At 38.7% G+C, this 19,297-nt stretch overlaps 2 protein-coding genes across 4 annotated transcripts in view; one reads left to right on the top strand and one right to left on the bottom strand.

Annotated features, from left to right (window-relative positions):
• Ptp10D (Protein tyrosine phosphatase 10D) overlaps positions 1 to 19,297 on the top strand; it is a 66,094-nt gene that overhangs the window by 33,608 nt on the left and 13,189 nt on the right. For all 3 annotated transcript variants that reach the window (XM_089263161.1, XM_089263160.1, XM_089263162.1), the window contains exon 3: positions 18,894 to 19,143. In XM_089263161.1, the coding sequence (XP_089119287.1) occupies positions 18,894 to 19,143 (250 nt within the window). The remainder of the gene's footprint in view (positions 1 to 18,893; positions 19,144 to 19,297) is intronic.
• Positions 4,541 to 5,129, bottom strand: LOC115563820 (uncharacterized). Its single transcript, XM_030387366.2, has one exon. The coding sequence runs from the start codon at positions 4,919 to 4,921 to the stop codon at positions 4,583 to 4,585; it is 339 nt and encodes a 112-aa protein (XP_030243226.1). The 5' UTR covers positions 4,922 to 5,129; the 3' UTR covers positions 4,541 to 4,582.

Genomic DNA, 19,297 nt, shown 5'->3' on the forward strand with positions numbered 1-19,297 from the left:
CAGAAAAACAATATCAATCCGTCGTTCTCTTTCATTTATACCTTACCCTCTCCTCTTTCCTCATTTCCTTTCCTTTCTGTCTCCTTTACTCTCTGTACTGCAGCGCGCCATCCTGGTCTTTCTCGCGAGTTTACGTCTACCTCTCTGCTGGGATCTCTATCTCTCTCCGTCTCATCGCAAAGGAGTGTCTCTTCTCTCTTCTCTCCTCGATCAGCTCTCTCCTCTCAGTCTCTCCCCAAACCGTCTCTCTCTCCACCTCTCTCTCTCTCTATCTCACTCCTCTTCTTCTTCTATTATCTACCCGAACGAGTATATTCACATTCAAGCACACATCTCCTGAAAAAGAGAGTCTTGTCATCAACACAGATAAGAAGAAAATGTTTATGGCGAATTCCCTTGAACTAGAAATTCCAATTGCAGCAAGCACAACAAAAAGGAGAACAAATCGCAGTTGGTAAATAGAAAACTTTTAAGCAGAAGGATAAATGGACATGGTGCAGTGGATCGGGCGTAATTCTCTGCATTTCTGTCTGTGCAACAACTTTGTCAAGTTTATGGAGCAAGAGTCAGAGGTGGCGAGAGAAAATGACGGGAACAAAACAAAAGCGAAAAACGAAGAGAAATTTGTTGGGCGCATTGAACCTGGTGCCAAAAAGGATTCGTGTGCGGGGCCAAGATTCTTGCAACTTCCTTAAAAGTTAGACAGCTACTTTGGGCTCTCGAGAATGTCACTGCTATTAAAACTAATGAAAATGTGTCTGCAATAAATGGAGAGACGCAGAGATACTCTAGAAAGGAAAAAGAGTTATAAAATAAGGGACTATCAAACATAGATAATGTTCTACATCAGGAATATTATTTATCAATTGTATTAGAAAATATGCAGCTATAAATCTCAGTAGCTCTATCAAGAACTTTCTTACCAAAATTGACGTTTGCAACTCTTACGATTTCTGAGTTCCCTGGGTCTATTACAGAGGAACTTTTAGTAAGATAGCTAAACATATTATATATAAATTATATATAGTACTCTCTTCAAGAGCTCACAGTCCGAATTCGGTAATTATAATCCAATTAGTTACTGAGTTCCTTGGGTCTATAAGATACATAACTTAACTAGATTACATATATTTGAACTATACTCAATATATACATTAAAGAGATGGTAAGCAAAGTCAACATACAAATTTTGGTATCTCCCATAGTTAATGAGTTCCCCGCATTTAGTTAACAACCAACTATATAGGGTATAATTAGCGTGTCTCACAGAAATCTTTGCCAGGAAATATCTTTGCAATATTTCTTTTGACAATTTCTCACCGGATTGCATCACGATTTAATGTAAGCAGGAAAATGAACTGAAAAGCAAGTGAGACTAGCGAAAATTCCCATGAAGCACTGACAATGAACAAAATTGAATCATAAATTGAATTACATTTGTGAGCTGTTGTAACGTTTTTTTCTGAAAAGTTTTTAGGCATTTTTCCGCCTTCACTTAATTTTCAGCGAGATCAAATGAGTTTGAAGCGAATCTGATGAGAAGTATTTTATTAATTGGCCTGTCAGTCGGCTCATAAAATAATTGATTACCTCAAATAGGCTAGCAGTCAATCAGTCAATCAACCAGGCTTTTGTTTTATTTTTCGCCAGGATAATTAGCTAGACAGCCAGTCAATCAGTCAATAGATGAGTCATCAGTCACAGCTGTGCTCCCCATGTCTATAGTCAGTCATCTTTAACGCTTGTCAGTCAGTCAATCAACTCAAGTAGTCAGTCAATTAGACAGTCACTGGCTTTGTTTCCCCTTTAAGTCCCATCATAGTCCTTCAATCCGGCACACAAATTGATTGTCAGTCAATCATTCGACCACTCAATCCCACTAGCCATCAATCAGTTAAAGCAATGCAGTCATCCGAGCTGGCTATCAATCAACCAGGCATTTCATTTGTCATTCAATGAATGCATTCAATAATGCGTATCATGCGTATCATTCAGTCAATCAGTTACTGAATCACTCAAGTCATCAATCAGCCCCATCATAGTCTTTCAATCTGACACACAAATTGATTGTCAGTCAATCATTCGACCACTCAATCCCACTAGCCATCAATCAGTCAAAGCAATGCAGTCATCCAAGCTGCCTATCAATCAACCAGGCCCAATCAGTCAATCAATGAAATGCATTCAATAATGCGTATCATGTATCAATCATTCGGTCAATCAGTTACTGAATCACTCAAGTCATCAATCAGCCAAAGCCATGCAGTCAATCCCTTAACCTATCAAATTCAATCTGAATCTCTCAATCAATATTTAGCAATCATGTAATCAAGCAGTCACTCAATCAATCATCAATCAGTTAATCATTGACTGCAGTCCTTCAACAAAGTAGTCAATCATTCAGTGTATCTAGCAGACACTCAATCGCTCAGTCACTGACCTACTAACTCAGTCAATCAATCAGTTGGCTTGATTGAAGTGTTTTTCCCATTGAAAAGCTGTCTCCTGCTCTTCTTATGCTACTGTTGTTGTTGTTGTTTTTATCATTCAGTCATCAGCTAAAGATGCTGCCACAGCGTGGGACGAACGGTTGTGTCTGTGGGCGTGGCTAGTTCATTACGAATGGGGGCCATGCAAATAGCTTTTTTTTTCTTTTCTTTTTTGGTTCAACAAACTTCAATTAATGTCGCACGGCTGTCGCTTTTGTCGCTCATGTTTGTTGTTGCTTGTTTCGCTTCTTGAATGGCGAACTAGAAATATGAAAAAGCAACAACAAAACACACACACACCCGCACACACACACACACACAGAAGCTTTGGCAACACTTTCAAGTGTCGGCAGTCGGCTTTCTAACGAGCACAGCCACGCCCAGCCGCCCACTGACTGAGCCGCGTTTTGCGTTCCATTCATGAAAAAGAGCGGAAAAAAATTGAAAAACTATTCAGCAAAAAAAAAATAAAAAATAAAAAAAAAACAGTATATATATAAAAACACTAAACGCAACGCCTCAATAGTAGGCAGGCCATGCCACGCCCACTGTTTGCGCCTCTTTACGTTACTTTTTGCTTCAGTTTAGTTTGGCGCTGCGCATTTGTTGATTCTATTTCACATTCTTTGTACAACCTGAACCCATTGAAAACGCACTGAAAGGGGTATTCTGATATTGTGCAAATGTTTGTTTCCCTTAAAGTGTTATCTGGAAAAGTTCATATATGAATTTCGAAAGCTCTGTGTTGTGTAGCTTATGAGTTCCTTGGGTCTATACAATGGAACTGTAGGATAATATGGGTATAGCTGACCTAATTGGCACAAGTGCTTTGATATAAGCTGTGGCAAAGCTGTGATAGCTGGCCTTATGTTACCATCTCAGATAGTTTTTGAGTTCATTGAGTTTGCTGAGCGGGAATCTCGGCTGATATAAGTTATATGGAATACATTTTTACTTATGCTTCGTAGTAAGTATTATGAGAAGTTATATATCAAATTTGGCAACTGTAGCTCATGTAGTTCCTGAGTTCCTTGGGTCTATCACTTAGGAAATTTTCCAAATATATCCCTAATAGCTTCTACATGTGCCTATAGAGCATCTGCTAGTCGTGCAGACCCTTTGGTAGGCGCTCATACACCTCTTGCTAATGGTTTTTGGGCAGCTGTTGATTTTAACTGAAATAGGGCGTGGACACTGTAGGGGGCTGTGCGGAACGAGGCGAGGCTGTGCTGTGGGCGTGTTGCTACTTTGTTGCACAAACAAATTTTTTTTCCTACTTTTTATTTCTGGTAGTTTTTGGGTTTGTGTTTGCACAATTTGCGTAAAGCTCGACTTTTTGCTCTTCCTCTTGTTGTTGCTGTTTAGTGAATTGTAAAGGAATTTGTTGTTAGATGTTAGAAAGTGTTTTTGTTTTTTTTTTTTTTTTTTGTGTTGTTGGTTTTTGCTTTGTGTTGCTGTTGCGCCCTCTGTTGTGCATTTTTGGAATCGCTTGGGGAAAATACAGAAGCAGAAATGAGCAATATTACCAGATATCGAAAAGTTAAAGCTCAGAGGCAGCTATACATTGAGTTCCATAGATGAAGACGATGTTTCAAATGTGAAAAATGAAGTGAGAAAATAAGAGAGGAGTAAAAGAAAGTGAGAGGGAGAGAAAGAGCGAGTAGAAGAGAGAGATGAAGGCAGAGGCGGTTATGAGAGAGAGAGAGAGAGAGAGAGATGGAATTGTAGCAAATGATATATATATATATATATATATATATATATATATATATATATATATGCAATCATCGATATTTATCGATAGCGATATCTCAATATGAATTCTGCAATAAAAATAAAAGCAGAGTTTACATAGAGAATATGAATATTGGGTATAAAAATATGGCTATATGAGAGCCCTCGTCGATAATTATCGAAATTGAGCCTGCTCATAAAAATAGTAGAGATATACACAGTAGATAAGACAACACCTGCATATCCGTAGTCTTCCAAAACGATATTGATCGATATCACAACTATCGATTGCTATCCAAGTAGTAGACCCGCATGGCTTAAAAAATAAATTCATATTTAATGTGTAAATAAAAACAATGCTAAGCGTAGATATCGCAATCGTTATGGGTAAATAGGATTGTGGAGGCGCAGGCGCCGCTGCCCATGGCCGCCACCTGATTGTATCGCCTTGTCGTATAGATCCACATCAAGGCCAGCAGCAGCAGCAGCAGCAGGAATATTACGCAAAACGCTAGCAATTTCCGTCTGGCCATCGGTAATCTGAGCGCCGGCTTCTGGATCTGCCGCACACGAATTTGGTGGTCGCAATCACAGCTACGCACTTGCCCAAACAGCCGGAGCAACTCGAAGCAGCGCTGCTCCCTGAATTCGGTGAACATCTGGGCCAGGTCTTCCTGCAACGTCTGCACCTCGCACATCTTGCCAGACTCCGAAATCGCTCCCTTTGCCTTTGAAGCATATGAATGGCTATGGCGATGCGCAGTCTACAGAGATATTCCCAAAGTATTGCTAGATTCTAACAAAAGATAGCATTATTTTTATTTTACAATGAATTTTTAAAAAATATATAAATAAATAATTTTTCCAAAAAAAAAAAATAATAATTTCTTTTTTGGATTTTTTTGAACAAATTAGCTAAGCCATATATGTTCTAGCATTTTGACTAGATAATGCTCCTAATTTGTCAATTTGTAAGTGAATTATTGAATTGGAGCTTTTGCTCATATACCGAAAGTTGAGAGCAATTCGTGAGTGCCTTCAGAAGGGTTTCTCGGAAATGAGGAAATATGAAGTTATTAGCATAGTAAGCTTAAGAACACCTCACTTACCGAATTCAGCAGCTTTACCTCGCATGCCTTCTAAGTTCCTTGGGGCTATAAGGTGAAAATCCTGAGAGAATAGCTTAAACCGTTCTGGCTTTCATTGATATTTCATAGTAAGCTTAAGAAGAGCTCGCATACCTAAGATGAGAGCTATAGCTTTAGGGCCTTCCAAGTTCCTAAATAAGAAGGTATTCATATACTCCACACAGTCAGCTCACATACCTAATCTAACAGCTGTAATTCCTCTAGTTCCTGAGGTCCTTGGGTCTACGAAATGGAAATATTTAAGAACTAATCAAGTTTTTTAAAATTTCCTGCATAGTAAGCTTGAGCAGTACTCATTTAGTTTCTAAGCTTAGGATAAATATCCTTAATAATGGAACCAACAAGAGCTCCAACTTTTGCAGCAATTGTTTTCTAGGTCATCTTAATTGTTCACATGCGAATTATTTGAATATTCTGCCAGTCCGATGGGGCTCGACTGTGGGAATATATGTATGTATGTATATGTGCAAATGTTTCAGTTAATTGAAACTCGCAGTGCTGCTCGCCCGAAAGGGTGTCTGTTTGTCTGTTTGCCTGTGGGTGGCAAACGTGTCGCCTGGCATATGTGCGAGGGCCGGAGGACTCCCGGTCGGGAGCTGGGCGGTACGAAATGGGGCGGTATTCTTGCCATGTCGGCAAGTTTTTAATGGCTGTAAAATATGTGTCGCCCTCTCCTGTAATTAAAAACTTTATCGCATTCCGCCATGGCAACAAAATGTTGCAACCGAAGAATTACTTTTCTTTTCTGTTTTTTTTTTTTTTCATGTTGCGCTGCATGTGTTTCGCTGCCATGTTCCGTTTCCGCGCAGTTTCAATTCCGCTTCATACTTTTTCATTTCATTTTTGTTTTGTTTTTGTTTTTTCTCATTACAAATTTGAAGACTTTTTCGAGTATTTCTGAGAGCTTCAACATTTTGAAAACTTTTAAACGCTCTATAAACTTTTTACAAGCGAAGTAAAACCCATAGATATTTCTTTGATCTAAAAACAGTGAAGGAGTAGCTTTTATATATATGTATAAATATATTTGTATAGAATTACATATATATGTATATAATATATATTTTTGAACATTATTCGATCTCTCCTTGTTTTGTTGTATGAAGTTAACTATTATCTATTTTTGCAGGGTATCTGCAAGTCGTGCTGCTCTCATTTACAAAGTGATGGGATTTGACATTTCGATTATATGTTCGTGTAGAGCAAATCATACTAGGCATAGATAGTTCTTTGTATTTAGATTTATGGATTTTGCATAGATATAGATATAGATATAGATATAGATATAAATATAGATATAGATATAGATATAGATATAGATATAGATATAGATATAGATATAGATATAGATATAGATATAGATATAGATATAGATATAGATATAGATATAGATATAGATATAGATATAGATATAGATATAGATATAGATATAGATATAGATATAGATATAGATATAGATATAGATAAATAGATATAGATATCGATATAGATATAGATTATATGAGATAGATATAGATAGATCTAGAGTATCTAGCTTATTGCTATTAGATCTCCGCTATAATATGCTATCGCTCTGTCTCGCATTCTCGCTATGCTCTGCTCTCGTCTCCTCTAGCTCTCGCCTATCGTCTCCTCGATTCGATTCTCGATATAGTCTAGTTATCTGCTTAGCTACTTATGCTTCTCTCCTCGCTCTAGCTCTCGCTCTCGCTCTCCCTAGGGTCGCTCATCGCTCTAGTCGCTCCGCTCTAGACGCTAGAGATAGTCTCGTCTAAACTAGGGATTGATAGTGGGAACTCCCCTCCTGTATACAACTCGACATCTGCTGGAAGGGTATACCTCAGTCTACTTCTGCTTCTTCTGCACTTCTGTTTGCCCTTTTGCTTAGTTAATCTTGCGCAGCTTCTGCATATTGAGGCCATGCGCTTTGTTTTTGAACTCAGCGCCATTTCGATGACATTTGGGTCGAGGCAGCGGCAGCTTATATTTGCCTTCTCTCCATTAACTGGGCTAAGATGAGCTTGTGCCGCACTTGCCTTCTGCCTTGTGGCATTTAGAAATAGTTCAGCCAAATCGAATCCTTGCAAGTTGAGGCGCGGCTAAGCAGGCGCTTAATTAAAATGTTGCCCCAACAGCCGACTCCAACTGCAACGAGCCATTAGCCCGCTCTTGAAATATGCAACAAGAGCAACTGCAACTGCGACTGCGACTGCAACTGCGACTGCAACATGGCATTAATTAAGATTAATGCAACTGCAACAATTTGTGGCACCGACAACACACAAGCAACCCTTCCGAATGGGGAGCTACCCCTTCGATTGTTATGCAAATGCGTCTCGTATTGCATGAGCCATCGCTCCCTCCCCAATCCCCCATCGCCATCTCATCCCCCCCTCGTCTAGATATACCTAATCTACCCGTTATATACATGCGAGCAGTTCATCAAAGTCAAATTTGGCTGTTGGACTTAATTAGTCTTAGCCCCGGTCTACAATAACCAGCATAATAGCAAGCAGCGATTGTGATCGACTACTGAATACCCTGTAAGCAAAGAGGCTCTAACTGTGAACCGATTATTTCTGCTTTAATTTTTGTGAGTATTTCAGACTGACAAACATCTCTAGCGCAAATATGCAGAGCTATAGCTAGATTAAAAATCGATAACTGTGGAAATCGTTGAAGCTATCGAATAGAGAGTCATAGAATTTAATTTGAATGTGTTCCTAGGAGTACACATAAGAAATCTATATGTTATATACATATTACCGCTTTTAACTAAAAATCGATAATAATCGATGTTTAGTAATCGAAAGTATATATATGAGCGAGCATAGCCATTTATGCCGATTAATCTTATGGAATTTCAACAGTTTTTATTTAAATACTATATGAAATATGTTTATATAGAAGCTGAATTAGAAATCGATATTTATCGAAAAAAAATGGGAATATATCAATAAGAAACAATCAGCAACACTCATAGCATATACATACTACATTTAAAACTTTAAGCGTTTTGAGAGAGGGGTACTAGATATATTTAATGAAAATCGATAAATATCGAAGTTATTTCAAGTGCTAAAAACATGTAAATCATATACTAAAACAAATGTATGACATTCAAGATATGCTCGAAGCGAACTTCAAATCGATATATATCTATATTTATCGGCTTGACAATAATCAATATGCAATGAAGTTAGGCTTGAAGCTACTAGTTCTATGCTTAGGGTATGTTACTCCCTTCATACCGCCCCCTCTTAACTTTGCCCTCAATATACCCCAGTGTCTATTGGCAATACTTTAATGGGTATTAGCCATTCGAAATCCTAACTGACATTTGAGTGCCAGTCAGTCAGTCGCAGCTGAAAGCAGAAGAAAGCCAAAACGCGTTTAAATGCCAAAAGGCCAAAAGCAGAAGCCAACCTGCCCATTAGCTAAGGCCATAAACTGTTGTTGTTGTTGTTGTCGTTGTTGCTGTCTCTCTTTTATGACCATATTCGCATTTCACTTAATTGAATTTCGTTTTAGTTTTTTTTTTTTACGATTTTAGCCATCAATCAATTTACATATTAATCATTCGTTCAACTACGAAATAAAAATCCAAAACAATTTCAAAATGCTTTTTCTCCAAATGCATTAAAGTACAGTTGCGCTCGTTAATTATAGTTAATAGTGAAGCTGTTGATCAAACGGCTTTTCAATTACTTAAAATCTATATTTATGGCAGTTGTTAACTGACAGATATTTGACATGCAGTCAAAGTGAATGTTTAACTTGATGTTAGCACTTTAGTGAGGTTTCCATTTCCCCATCACTGAAGCTATTTATGATATAGCATCTTTTGGGGCTATTCTAGGATATTTCCAAGGATTCCTATGATAGCTGTTTCGATTTCTATGTTTTCTGCATGCCTCGTAATACAATAGGATGATAACGAGCGACTTTTTTTAGAAACGGAAGTTCTCTTTCTCTGCATCTCTGCCTCTACATTTTCTGTCTCTTTCTTTCACTCTCCCTTCCGCTCTCTCACTCTCTCCCTTTAACGAGTATCGATTTTTATTGCCTAGCTCTATGCAAATTTCTGCTTGGAATTTGCATAAAAAACAAGTAAAATCATTGCATTCAGGCATGAACGACTGTGCGATACTCGCCCAAGATGAATATGCGCGAACGTTGAAGAGTGATTCAAGTAAGAGAGCTCTATAACTGAGGGACCTACAGCTTACTCAATTCGCCACGCCCCAAAATGGGCCTCTGCATTCTTAGTTATGTTTTGTCTGGTATATATTTCCCATTTCAAGTCTCTATCTAGCCAATATACTCGCTTTTCCACTGCTCGAACGGGCATAACTACAATAACATTTCATAGAGCACCTTCCTCTCGGTCTACGACTATAATTTATGCATTCGGGAGCAAAATGCGTTCGGTTATTAGTGTGGCAGAAACATGGCCGTTGCCAGTTGCTCGTCCTTTGCCAAGTTTCTGGTTAAAGCCCGAACAGAAAGTGGAAAGCGGGCCAAAAAGGACTTGGCATAAATTTCGATATAAATGCGAATAGAATGAATATATGCTGATAAAAACATAAGAACTTGAAAAAACTCAAATATGATTACAGATTTACATATTATCGATTGCTGTCAATTGCCAAGACTTTCGCTTAACTTTAAGCACAATCGATAATTATCGATATGCAGCTAAACTTATTTTCGAATGTATAAAAATATAGAAACTTGATAACCGATCAACATATTATCGATTACCGTCTATTGGCTAACTTTCGAATACCTTTAACAACAATCGATAGATATCGATAAATAGCCCAACCTCTTTTAGAATATCATAAAGAGTTATTTGGTTCGAATAATATAAGAAGATTAAGATTGGATCATTTCAACAGGCACTATTTAATGTAAATTGATTTACTATCCATATACCCTGTATTAAATTCAACTTGAAGCTCTAAAGCTCTACTTGAGCAAGGGCAAAGGATGCGCTAATGGCCAAACTTATATGAAAATGAATATGAACACTTAGTAGAACTTTCCTATATGCCATACCAAAAATGTTCCCAAGAACCATCAAGCTTTAAGTCCCGTTAGAGAAATTTTAAAGGAAAATGTTTCGCTGTTTAATTAAACTTCGCCTTCAATCGTTGAAAAAAAAGGAATGAAGTGCCACGCCCTGTGCCCGGGCCCCTCCTTCGCCTCGCTAGGGAAATTGTGAAAATGTGCGAATGTACAAATGGAAAAGCGTTTATGCCAGCTGCCAGTTTGTTTTCCCCCCTGTAAAAGAGAGAGCGCGCGCAAAGTGTTCAATAATGCAGGCAAATTTGCACTGGGCAACAGTGCGACTGAAAAGTCAACAGACGCCAGCAATGCTATAGCTACATAGGTATGCATGTATATATATCTATATATGTATGTTTGTGTGTGCTTGACAAGGGCGGACTGTCAAAGGCAGAGGCAGCCAGACTCGTTAAATGCTTAACAAAAGCCTCAACACTTGAAAATACCCTGTAGTAATTAGCAAAATGCTGAATAAAGTGCATATTGATGTGAATTGACTTGGTTGGAATATAGCCTGACGGCCAGATATCCTGTAAATAACCAATGACATGTATAATATAATAAAAAATCCATTAGATATCCTCTAATATTGCATTATGTTCAACGATTACGCCCACTGTCTGTCCCATTTTTAATGAGTAGCTGCAAGTCAATGATTTTTGCATGGCTTTTCAATTTGCATGTCATTTTGGGCGGCTATTTGCTGAGGGCGGGCGGCGGGAGGTGTGGTCGCGCCACATCATTTGACAATGAGGTGCAGCCGCAATGCAGCCTCCCAAAATAGACGAAACTCCCGACGAGCCGACGAGCTGTCAATATGTGAATTTTGTGCGAATGCGATAATCGATGAGCGATAAACGATAAATGCAATAATAAAATATGCAAAGTGCTGATTAAGCATGTGACAGACGTGAGGATAAGTGCTGAAAAGTATGCAAAAACAACAGCAACAATTAAATGCATAGAAGAGCCAACGCATTCAAAGGCAACTGCACATGGCACACTTGATGGCGCCACCACTGTAATTGTCTCGATTGCTTCTGTGGGAGTGAGAGGGAGAGCCGTATGTCAATTAACAACATGGCGCCTCGTGCTGCAAACGCATTCAGCATAAAACTTAAGTCGTCAGGCTTTTTATTTCCATACATGCACATAAAAGTACATAGTTGTATTCCAGTCAGTGTTGTCAGTGCAGCTTTTCATGAAGTCATTGCATTACCAGCTAAACTTAACTCTTGGCTCTTTTACGGCTAAGCTAAACATCAACTTTAGTTATGCTTGCTAGAAAGAACTAGCTAAATCTAGCTAAGGCTAATAAACAGCACAACGCTGTTTGCCTACAGCAGCAAGGAGAGTCTGCTGCACTCTCTTCCTCTCCCAGTCTCCACTCTCCACACGCACAGACACTCCAAGCACTCAGCGAATGCTTCCTTTATATGCCTATTTGTCACAATATTTGCTATGAAAGGCAACTAATAAATTCTCTTACTTTTCTGCTCCACTTTGATAGCAAGTTTCTCAACACACACACACACTCACATGTATTTTATGTGTATAAGTAGATGTGTGTCTGCTGTCAACACTTTGCAAATTGCGTTGCAAAATTGTGACCCAATCCTCGACCCCTGCTGCCTTGTGCCACTGTCTAAGTGTATAGTCATGTCAACGTGTCTTCAAGTTTCCCTACTTCTTCGTCTCCTAACGCCCAACCAACTGCTTCTGCTCTATGCTCATACATATGCATATACGTGTTTACACACTGCAAAAAAAATTGTTTACTTTTGAAAAGATTTACAAGCTTTTCAACAAATCATTATTATTATTTTTGTAATTTTTAAAATTTAACACAAAAGAACCATAAAAATATGGTTAAATATTTGGTTGAAAGTTCGTGAAATTTTGTACAGTGTACATACATATATTAGCTGTCTGTTTGCTAACTCAAAATGCCTAAAGGACTAAACCTTTCAAAACTTTGCTTGAGGGAATTTACTAATACCACAATTGCCTTTGACATTTCCCATGTGTTGTCTGTGCGTGCGTCTGTTTATCTATGTATGTATGTACATATGTGTGCATTGTTATATCAATAGCTTGAGTAGTCGATGTATCTTTTGTCCATTGTGAAATGTTCATTTGTTATGATAATTGATTTGCCATTGTTGAATTTCAATAATAAATCAAAAATTGATATCGAAGCAATTTATGACTGAGCTTTCAATTATAAAGGCGCCATTTTGAGACGCACAGACAGACAGACAGACAGACAGACACACACACAGACTGACTTATGCAAGAAGATAGGGCGAGTGTGGGAGGTAATTTGATTTGAATTAAAGCTTCCTGTTGTTTGGCACTGATGTTGTTATTATTGCTATGCAACTGTCTTTAAAGTAATTGTTGTTGTCGCTGCTGCTGCTGCGGCTGCGGCTGCTGCTGCTGCTGCTGCTGTTGCTGCTGCTGCTGCTGCTGTGTTAAAGCGATAACTAGGCGCTGTTATGACGACAACAAAATAAATAAACAAACAAACAAGCAACAATTCTTTGCACGCACACACACAAACACCCAGACTCACGCAAAGCCATTAACTGAGAGTGATTTAACGAACGAGCAGCAGAGCAATAGAGCGAGAGCGCTGCATTTTAACCGTTGCGCTCAACTTAACTAAGCTCAGCTCAGTGCGACGCTTGGTTCGCTTGATGTTGTCTGCATGCGTGGCGGGGTAGAGGGACAGGGACAGAAATACGTGCAGCGCATGCCAAACATGAATGGGGGACATGGGAAAGGGAATTGCCATAAAGCAACAATAAACAAACAGCAACAGCAATAGAAAGAGAGACAATAACTAAATAAATGAACATAAATTAAGCGCGCGGTAACTGAATTGAGCTGTGGAATGGTTCGCGTGTGTGTGGGTGTGTATATATATATGTATATATGTATGGGTGTTACCCGGCAGACAAGCACAAGCACAAGCAAACTGAGCAGGTAGAAAATCAAATACATATAAATACATAGTACATACATATATACAAATGCGTACATACATATATCCCACTCGTATTAGAAATATTAGAAATATTGTTAAAGAACTGATTATAAGTGAGAGGAAAAGAGTGCTTACTTACACTTGAAAATCAATGAAATATCAACAAATTTGTAGCTGTGCTAATTATGTTGCACACCACTGTGCACCGTCTAGCCCGCACTTGGAGAATTACTGACGCAGTCGCTAGCTCGCTCAGTCACTCGCTCGCTCGCTCGCGCACTCAAGCTAAGTGAGTTAGTCACTCAGTCACTCACTCATTCACTCATTCAGTTATTATGCGCTGCGTTTTGCATTTTGTTGACGTCATCTGCCATCGTCAAGGCAGTCAACCTGAAACTTGCAACCAACTCTTTTCACACTTGCAAACTAGCAACAACAACAACAACAACAACAACAGCGCCAACTTTCTGTCTGTCTCTGTCTGCCCCACTGTCGGACTATCCGGTACTTTATGCTAATTGCGCGTTTGCCTTTTGCACCGACCCAATACAAATGTTAAGTGCAGCTGTGCAAGTGAAAAAGAGATGGCGCACGCCAAGAGTTGACTGAGCGTAAGAATTAATGGGCGAGTAGGCGAGAGAGAGATTGATTACTCAGTAATTTACACCCAATAAATCGCAGTTGACAAATGTTAAATTTAAAATGTTTATATAATTTTATAGCAAGCAGCTGATAAGCGGCGCAAACGCATTTGATTGATCATGAACAGCAGAGTAGCAACTCGTTTGTTTACTTTTAGGCAGGTAAACAAATTCACTTTGTGCTTTTTGATAAACAAATATTGTTAACTTTTTTGATATTTGCTTGAATATTGTTTAAGCTTAGCCTTCCACATTGCAGCAAGTTCTTATCGTGTCATATCCCGTTATCTACAAAACAAAACAAGCCGAAAATGATGCAGTCTACTTTTTTGGGCCAAGTCTTATCTTATCTTATTTGCATTAGAAAATTGTTTGCAAAAATTTAATTTAAATTCTATAATTTAATGTGAGTTTTTTTAATAAGTGAATTGTTTCATACATATATAATGTGTTATTATTTATTCCTGGGGTCTTAAGCTTTACGTCTTCAACTTATAAGCATTCTAATAGAGCTTTAGTGATAATCATAATGATTTTTGATTATTTTGCAATATTTTAAAAATATTTTAGACTTCAATTTTGTTTTCATACATCAAACTTTTCATTATTTACTCGCTTGGAGAGTTTTCTTTTCCTAATTTAAATTATCTAAATAATATTTTTGTTGATGTTTTCTTGCTTGAGAATTGTTTGTTTGTTTATTTAATATGTTGTTTGTCTTGTGCTCTGTTTGCGTTGGCTATCACGTTGAGTTGGCCCTCATCTAACCCAAGGCCTGCTCATATACGTATGTATGGATAATTATACATATATAATATATGTCGTGTATATGTTTTTAAATAATTATTTATGAACTCGAATGCAACATTTTCAGAAATGATAAATATTTGCCAGTCAGTCAAGCTTGAAGACAATAAATTTGATTAAAACAACATTTGAAATGCTTCACAAACAAAGGCTAAAGCAAACTTGAAAGTAGAGTTATATCTATATATACAGTTAATCAGTACCTCAATATAGTATATCAATCTGATAATCAATCAATCTCGTGATCTATCTATCAGTCAATCTGACATTAGATTTTGAGCATCAGTCAGTCAATCAACGAGTCAATTAATCAGTATATAGATATATGCATATAAATATGTATATACATACATATGTATATCTCGTATTATAAATATTTTTTATGAATTTCGCAAAATAATTTTGCATACGCGAATCTTAATCAAAAATCCCTTCACTTAGGTGACTAGCTCTTTCTCTCTCTCTCTCACTCACACTCTCCTACTCTCTCTTTCTCTCTCTCTCGGCTAATAACGCAGCGACCCTGAATGAGTCAAAGCCAAAGGCAAAGCCAAAGCGAAAATCAAAAAGCGAAGGTTGACCGTCGCTTTGTTGTTACTGTTAATTGTTATTAATTTTTTTCTTGGGTTGCTAAAAACTTGATTTTATATCATGTGGAGCAACGCTCCAATTGGAATGGCTGCAGGTATTGTACGAATGCTAATAAGAATTTGAGAAACAGCTTTCAGTGAAATTATGTATATATGCGGATGTACATATGTATGTATATCTAATGTATGCTAATTACAATGTATGGAGAGCCATAGATCTCTGGCTCAGCGGTCATGGCTAAATATACTTAGCGCCGTAGATCTCTGACATTGGCTAATCGGTGCCAGAGATCTCTGTCTGGCAATTATAGCATTTGTATGCGTGTGAGCAGCACAGCAGCAGCATTGCTAAATCCAAGCTCTTGCTGCTGAGCCATTTTCGTTGTGTTCTTGTAGAGTTTCGCTCTGTGATATTGGAGAATTGCATAATGGTTGTGTGAGTGTATCTGTGTGTGTAAGCGGCCGCGCTTTATCATTAGGCAGCAGCATCAGCACCAACAGACTGCGCTGCTTCAAAGCGCGCATCATGTAATGCCCAAATGCGAAACATGTAAAGAAAAGCAACAAGACAAAAAGAAACGCATCAATTATGCAATCAACTGGAGTGAGCGAGAGAGCAGCAGCTGCTGCCAGCATATGCTTAACACGCGCTTTACAGCATTAACAACAGTTTTTACTACGACTGCCGCTGCTGTTGCTGTTGTTGTTATTATTATAGCTGAGCTACATTTCATTTCATTTCATTTCGTTTCGTTTCTACTTTTTCTTTACCTACTTATCGTATACGTGCGTCTGTGTGTGTGTGTGCGCGCGCTACAAACTGTAGCGAAAGCTTTGCTTAAATTGCAATTGAATTTTGCCGCCCAGCACAATAAAAACAACAATTCGTTGCTCAAAAATGTTGCGAAAAATGTAGAAAAAAAAACTGAAAAAACATCAGCAGCAACAAGCAAAAAAGTGTAACAAAGTAAATTGATTATGTGACGACAGACAGCAAGCAACCAGAGTGAGATGGAGAGAGTGAGAGAGAGAGAGAGAGAGAAGAAAATGATCACAATGGGGGAATGCCCCTAATTCATATGCATGAGTGTTGTAAAGTAAGCAATTAACTCGCTGATTGACTGATTGACTGACTGACTGATGTGCTGACCAACAGCCTGACGAAATGTAAAGAAAGAGAAAGGGGAAAGGGGACTTAAATGAATTGCTTCAGAATGAGTTGGCTATAAAAAAGTGATGTAAAACTAAGACGTGTAAAAAAAAGCTACACATGTATGTATATAGAGGGGCACTTAAATGTGGGTGGGTGTAGTTGTAATACAATATACGAGAGAGATAGAGAGAGGTAAAGAAATTAAAGGGATATATAAGAAAGCTGATTTAGAGGAGATAAGGATATAAGGACATGGATGGAAATGCAAATATAATTTACAGTTAAATGCATATAGTAGATGACCATAAACGGAATCCAATTAATTTATGGTGGGTTCTGTGGGTTGGCGTTGCCACTTAACACAAAATGGCAACTCTTAACGGTTGTACGTGCCAGCAAGTGGTGTCACTTCAAAATAGATGGCAAATAGATGTGAATTATGTAGCGCAGCCAGACTAAACTAAAAAACTAACGGCTCCTTTTTTACATACCACTCGAAAAAGGGCCAACAACAAAATTGTGAATTTTATTTGCATTGCGTTTTTTGATGCTGTTGGCAGTCATCAATCATATCAGCACGTAGCTGACTTCCGCTGTTTGCCGCCATTTTGTGCGACATTTTCGCTTTTCTTTTGCCGCGCTCTCCCACTATATATATGCATATCTCTCTCTCGCTCTTTCTGCCTGCCTCTCTGACCTTATATGCGCACATATTTCAATTTAACAAATTAAATTTACAGCGAAATACATAAATTTAACCAGAGAGTGGGCATTACGTAAATGTGAATTATTGACTTTGGCTGAGTGCACGTTAAATCTACTTCAATTACTCGAGTTTAAAGGCAAATTGCATTTTCGCAGCCAACTTCGCGTGGTCGCTGCAGTGGAAAGCCGCAGCCAATGCATTTGCCAGCCAAGCGCCTTTCAGGCGCAGCCAACTTAACGGGCATGCCGCTGACACGTTGCCGCAGCCAACTTAATTCCGGTTCTTACACTTGTCTAGCGCAGCCAACTTAATGGGCAGCAGCAAGCAGTTGCTCCATTTGATATCATTTGAAGCGAATTGAGGGCGATTTAACTGCAATTTTTAACATTCATATAGAGCTGATGAGAAATTTCCATTCCAAATTGTATTTTAGGCTATACAAGTGCTGTTTCACTGTAACGAATAGCCTATACGATCTTATAAGTCACTAACAACAGCAGGGCAGTTCGTCTATCCGACTATCTGCATCTGGTAGTATCATTTTATTTATATTTCAGTCTATCCATTCGTCCGTCTGATTATCTGTCGTTCGTCCTTCCGTCCGACTGTCCCTCCTTCACTGTGATCGTCATTCTATTCATCTTACAGTCTAGCCTAGCCAGTCTAGTCAATCAGTCCCGTGATACATTCCTCCCTCCGTTCATCTGTCTGTCAATCTATCCATCCGTACTTCAATGTGCTGCTCCATATTAAAATCTTCTATCTTCAAACAGAAAACTTCCATCAATATCTAGTTAAAGTAATCAATAAGTTTGTAAGACGCCTTAGGGTATCTGCTAGTCGTGCATGCCCAACTAGAGCATGCATGTTTGCTTTTGCATTCGTGTTCATACTCCTGTGAGTGGGCTTTAGAGGCAACTCTGTGCCCTGTAAGCCCTACAATGTGGTTGCTCTCTCTCTCTCTCTCTCTCTCTGTCGCTCTCTTTCTCTCTATCTCTATCTCTCTCTCGCTGCGAGTCCGGCTGCTGGAAGCGCATTCATTATTATTTGTTTATCATTATTTTTTTGTTCCTTGTATTTTTTCGCGCCGCATCGCATTGTTTGCGCTGTTAATATTTGGCGTCTGTCACCAGCCGAAGGACGGCAACAGCAACAACAAGGACATCATCATTATCATCATCATCATCGTCGCCATCATTATTATGATGCTCTTCATGCACTCCATGCGCCATTTTATTGTCAGTTGTTACTTTTGTTTGCCTTTCGCGAATGTCATTGCACTTTTTGTGTTGGGCCAGCCCCAACACCCCAAGAGGGGGGTGTGGGCGAGAGGAGAGAGAAGGGTTGCCACCTTCCTAGGTGGCTGACACAAGGGAGCTTCTCTTGTGGCCCACTTCAAATGATTGCAACTACTTATAGTAATTATTATGAAATGGCACAGCTTGCGACAGGTAAAACCACTCTTCGGTGGCTCAAACTCCGCAAGTAACGGGAATATAATGAGCCAAGTTAAGTCTTGTTTCAGTCTAGCAATATTTATTTACCTACGTTTCTATTTGATTGCAGAACTCGTATGGCGCTGATCTGGCCATAAGCATACCCAATAATCCCGGCCTGGACGATGGTGCTTCGTATCGCCTGGACTATAGTCCGCCCTTTGGCTATCCGGAGCCAAATACGACAATTGCCTCGCGGGACATCGGCAACGAGATTCAATTCTCACGTGCGCTGCCTGGCACCAAATACAATTTCTGGCTATATTACACAAATTTTACGCATCACGATTGGCTCACCTGGACGGTGACCATTACAACAGGTGAGTTAATAAACAATGTTAGCCTTAGGCAGGTTGAACTGGGAAATTAGAAAGGGCAATTAAAAAGCTTATTAGAATTTCTCATGGAGTGAATGAGAGAGAGATATCAAATGTTGCCTATCGTTAATGAGCTGATTATTAAAAAATAAATAAA

The sequence above is a fragment of the Drosophila navojoa genome, chromosome X (genome assembly GCF_054131105.1).
Source record: "Drosophila navojoa isolate 15081-1374.11 chromosome X, UAZ_NAV_1.0, whole genome shotgun sequence".
NCBI lineage: Eukaryota > Metazoa > Arthropoda > Insecta > Diptera > Drosophilidae > Drosophila > Drosophila navojoa.

Coding starts and splice junctions, on each gene's coding strand:
- LOC115563820 (XM_030387366.2), bottom strand. CDS start 4,921: ATGTGCGAGGTGCAGACGTTGCAGGAAGACCTGGCCCAGATGTTCACC.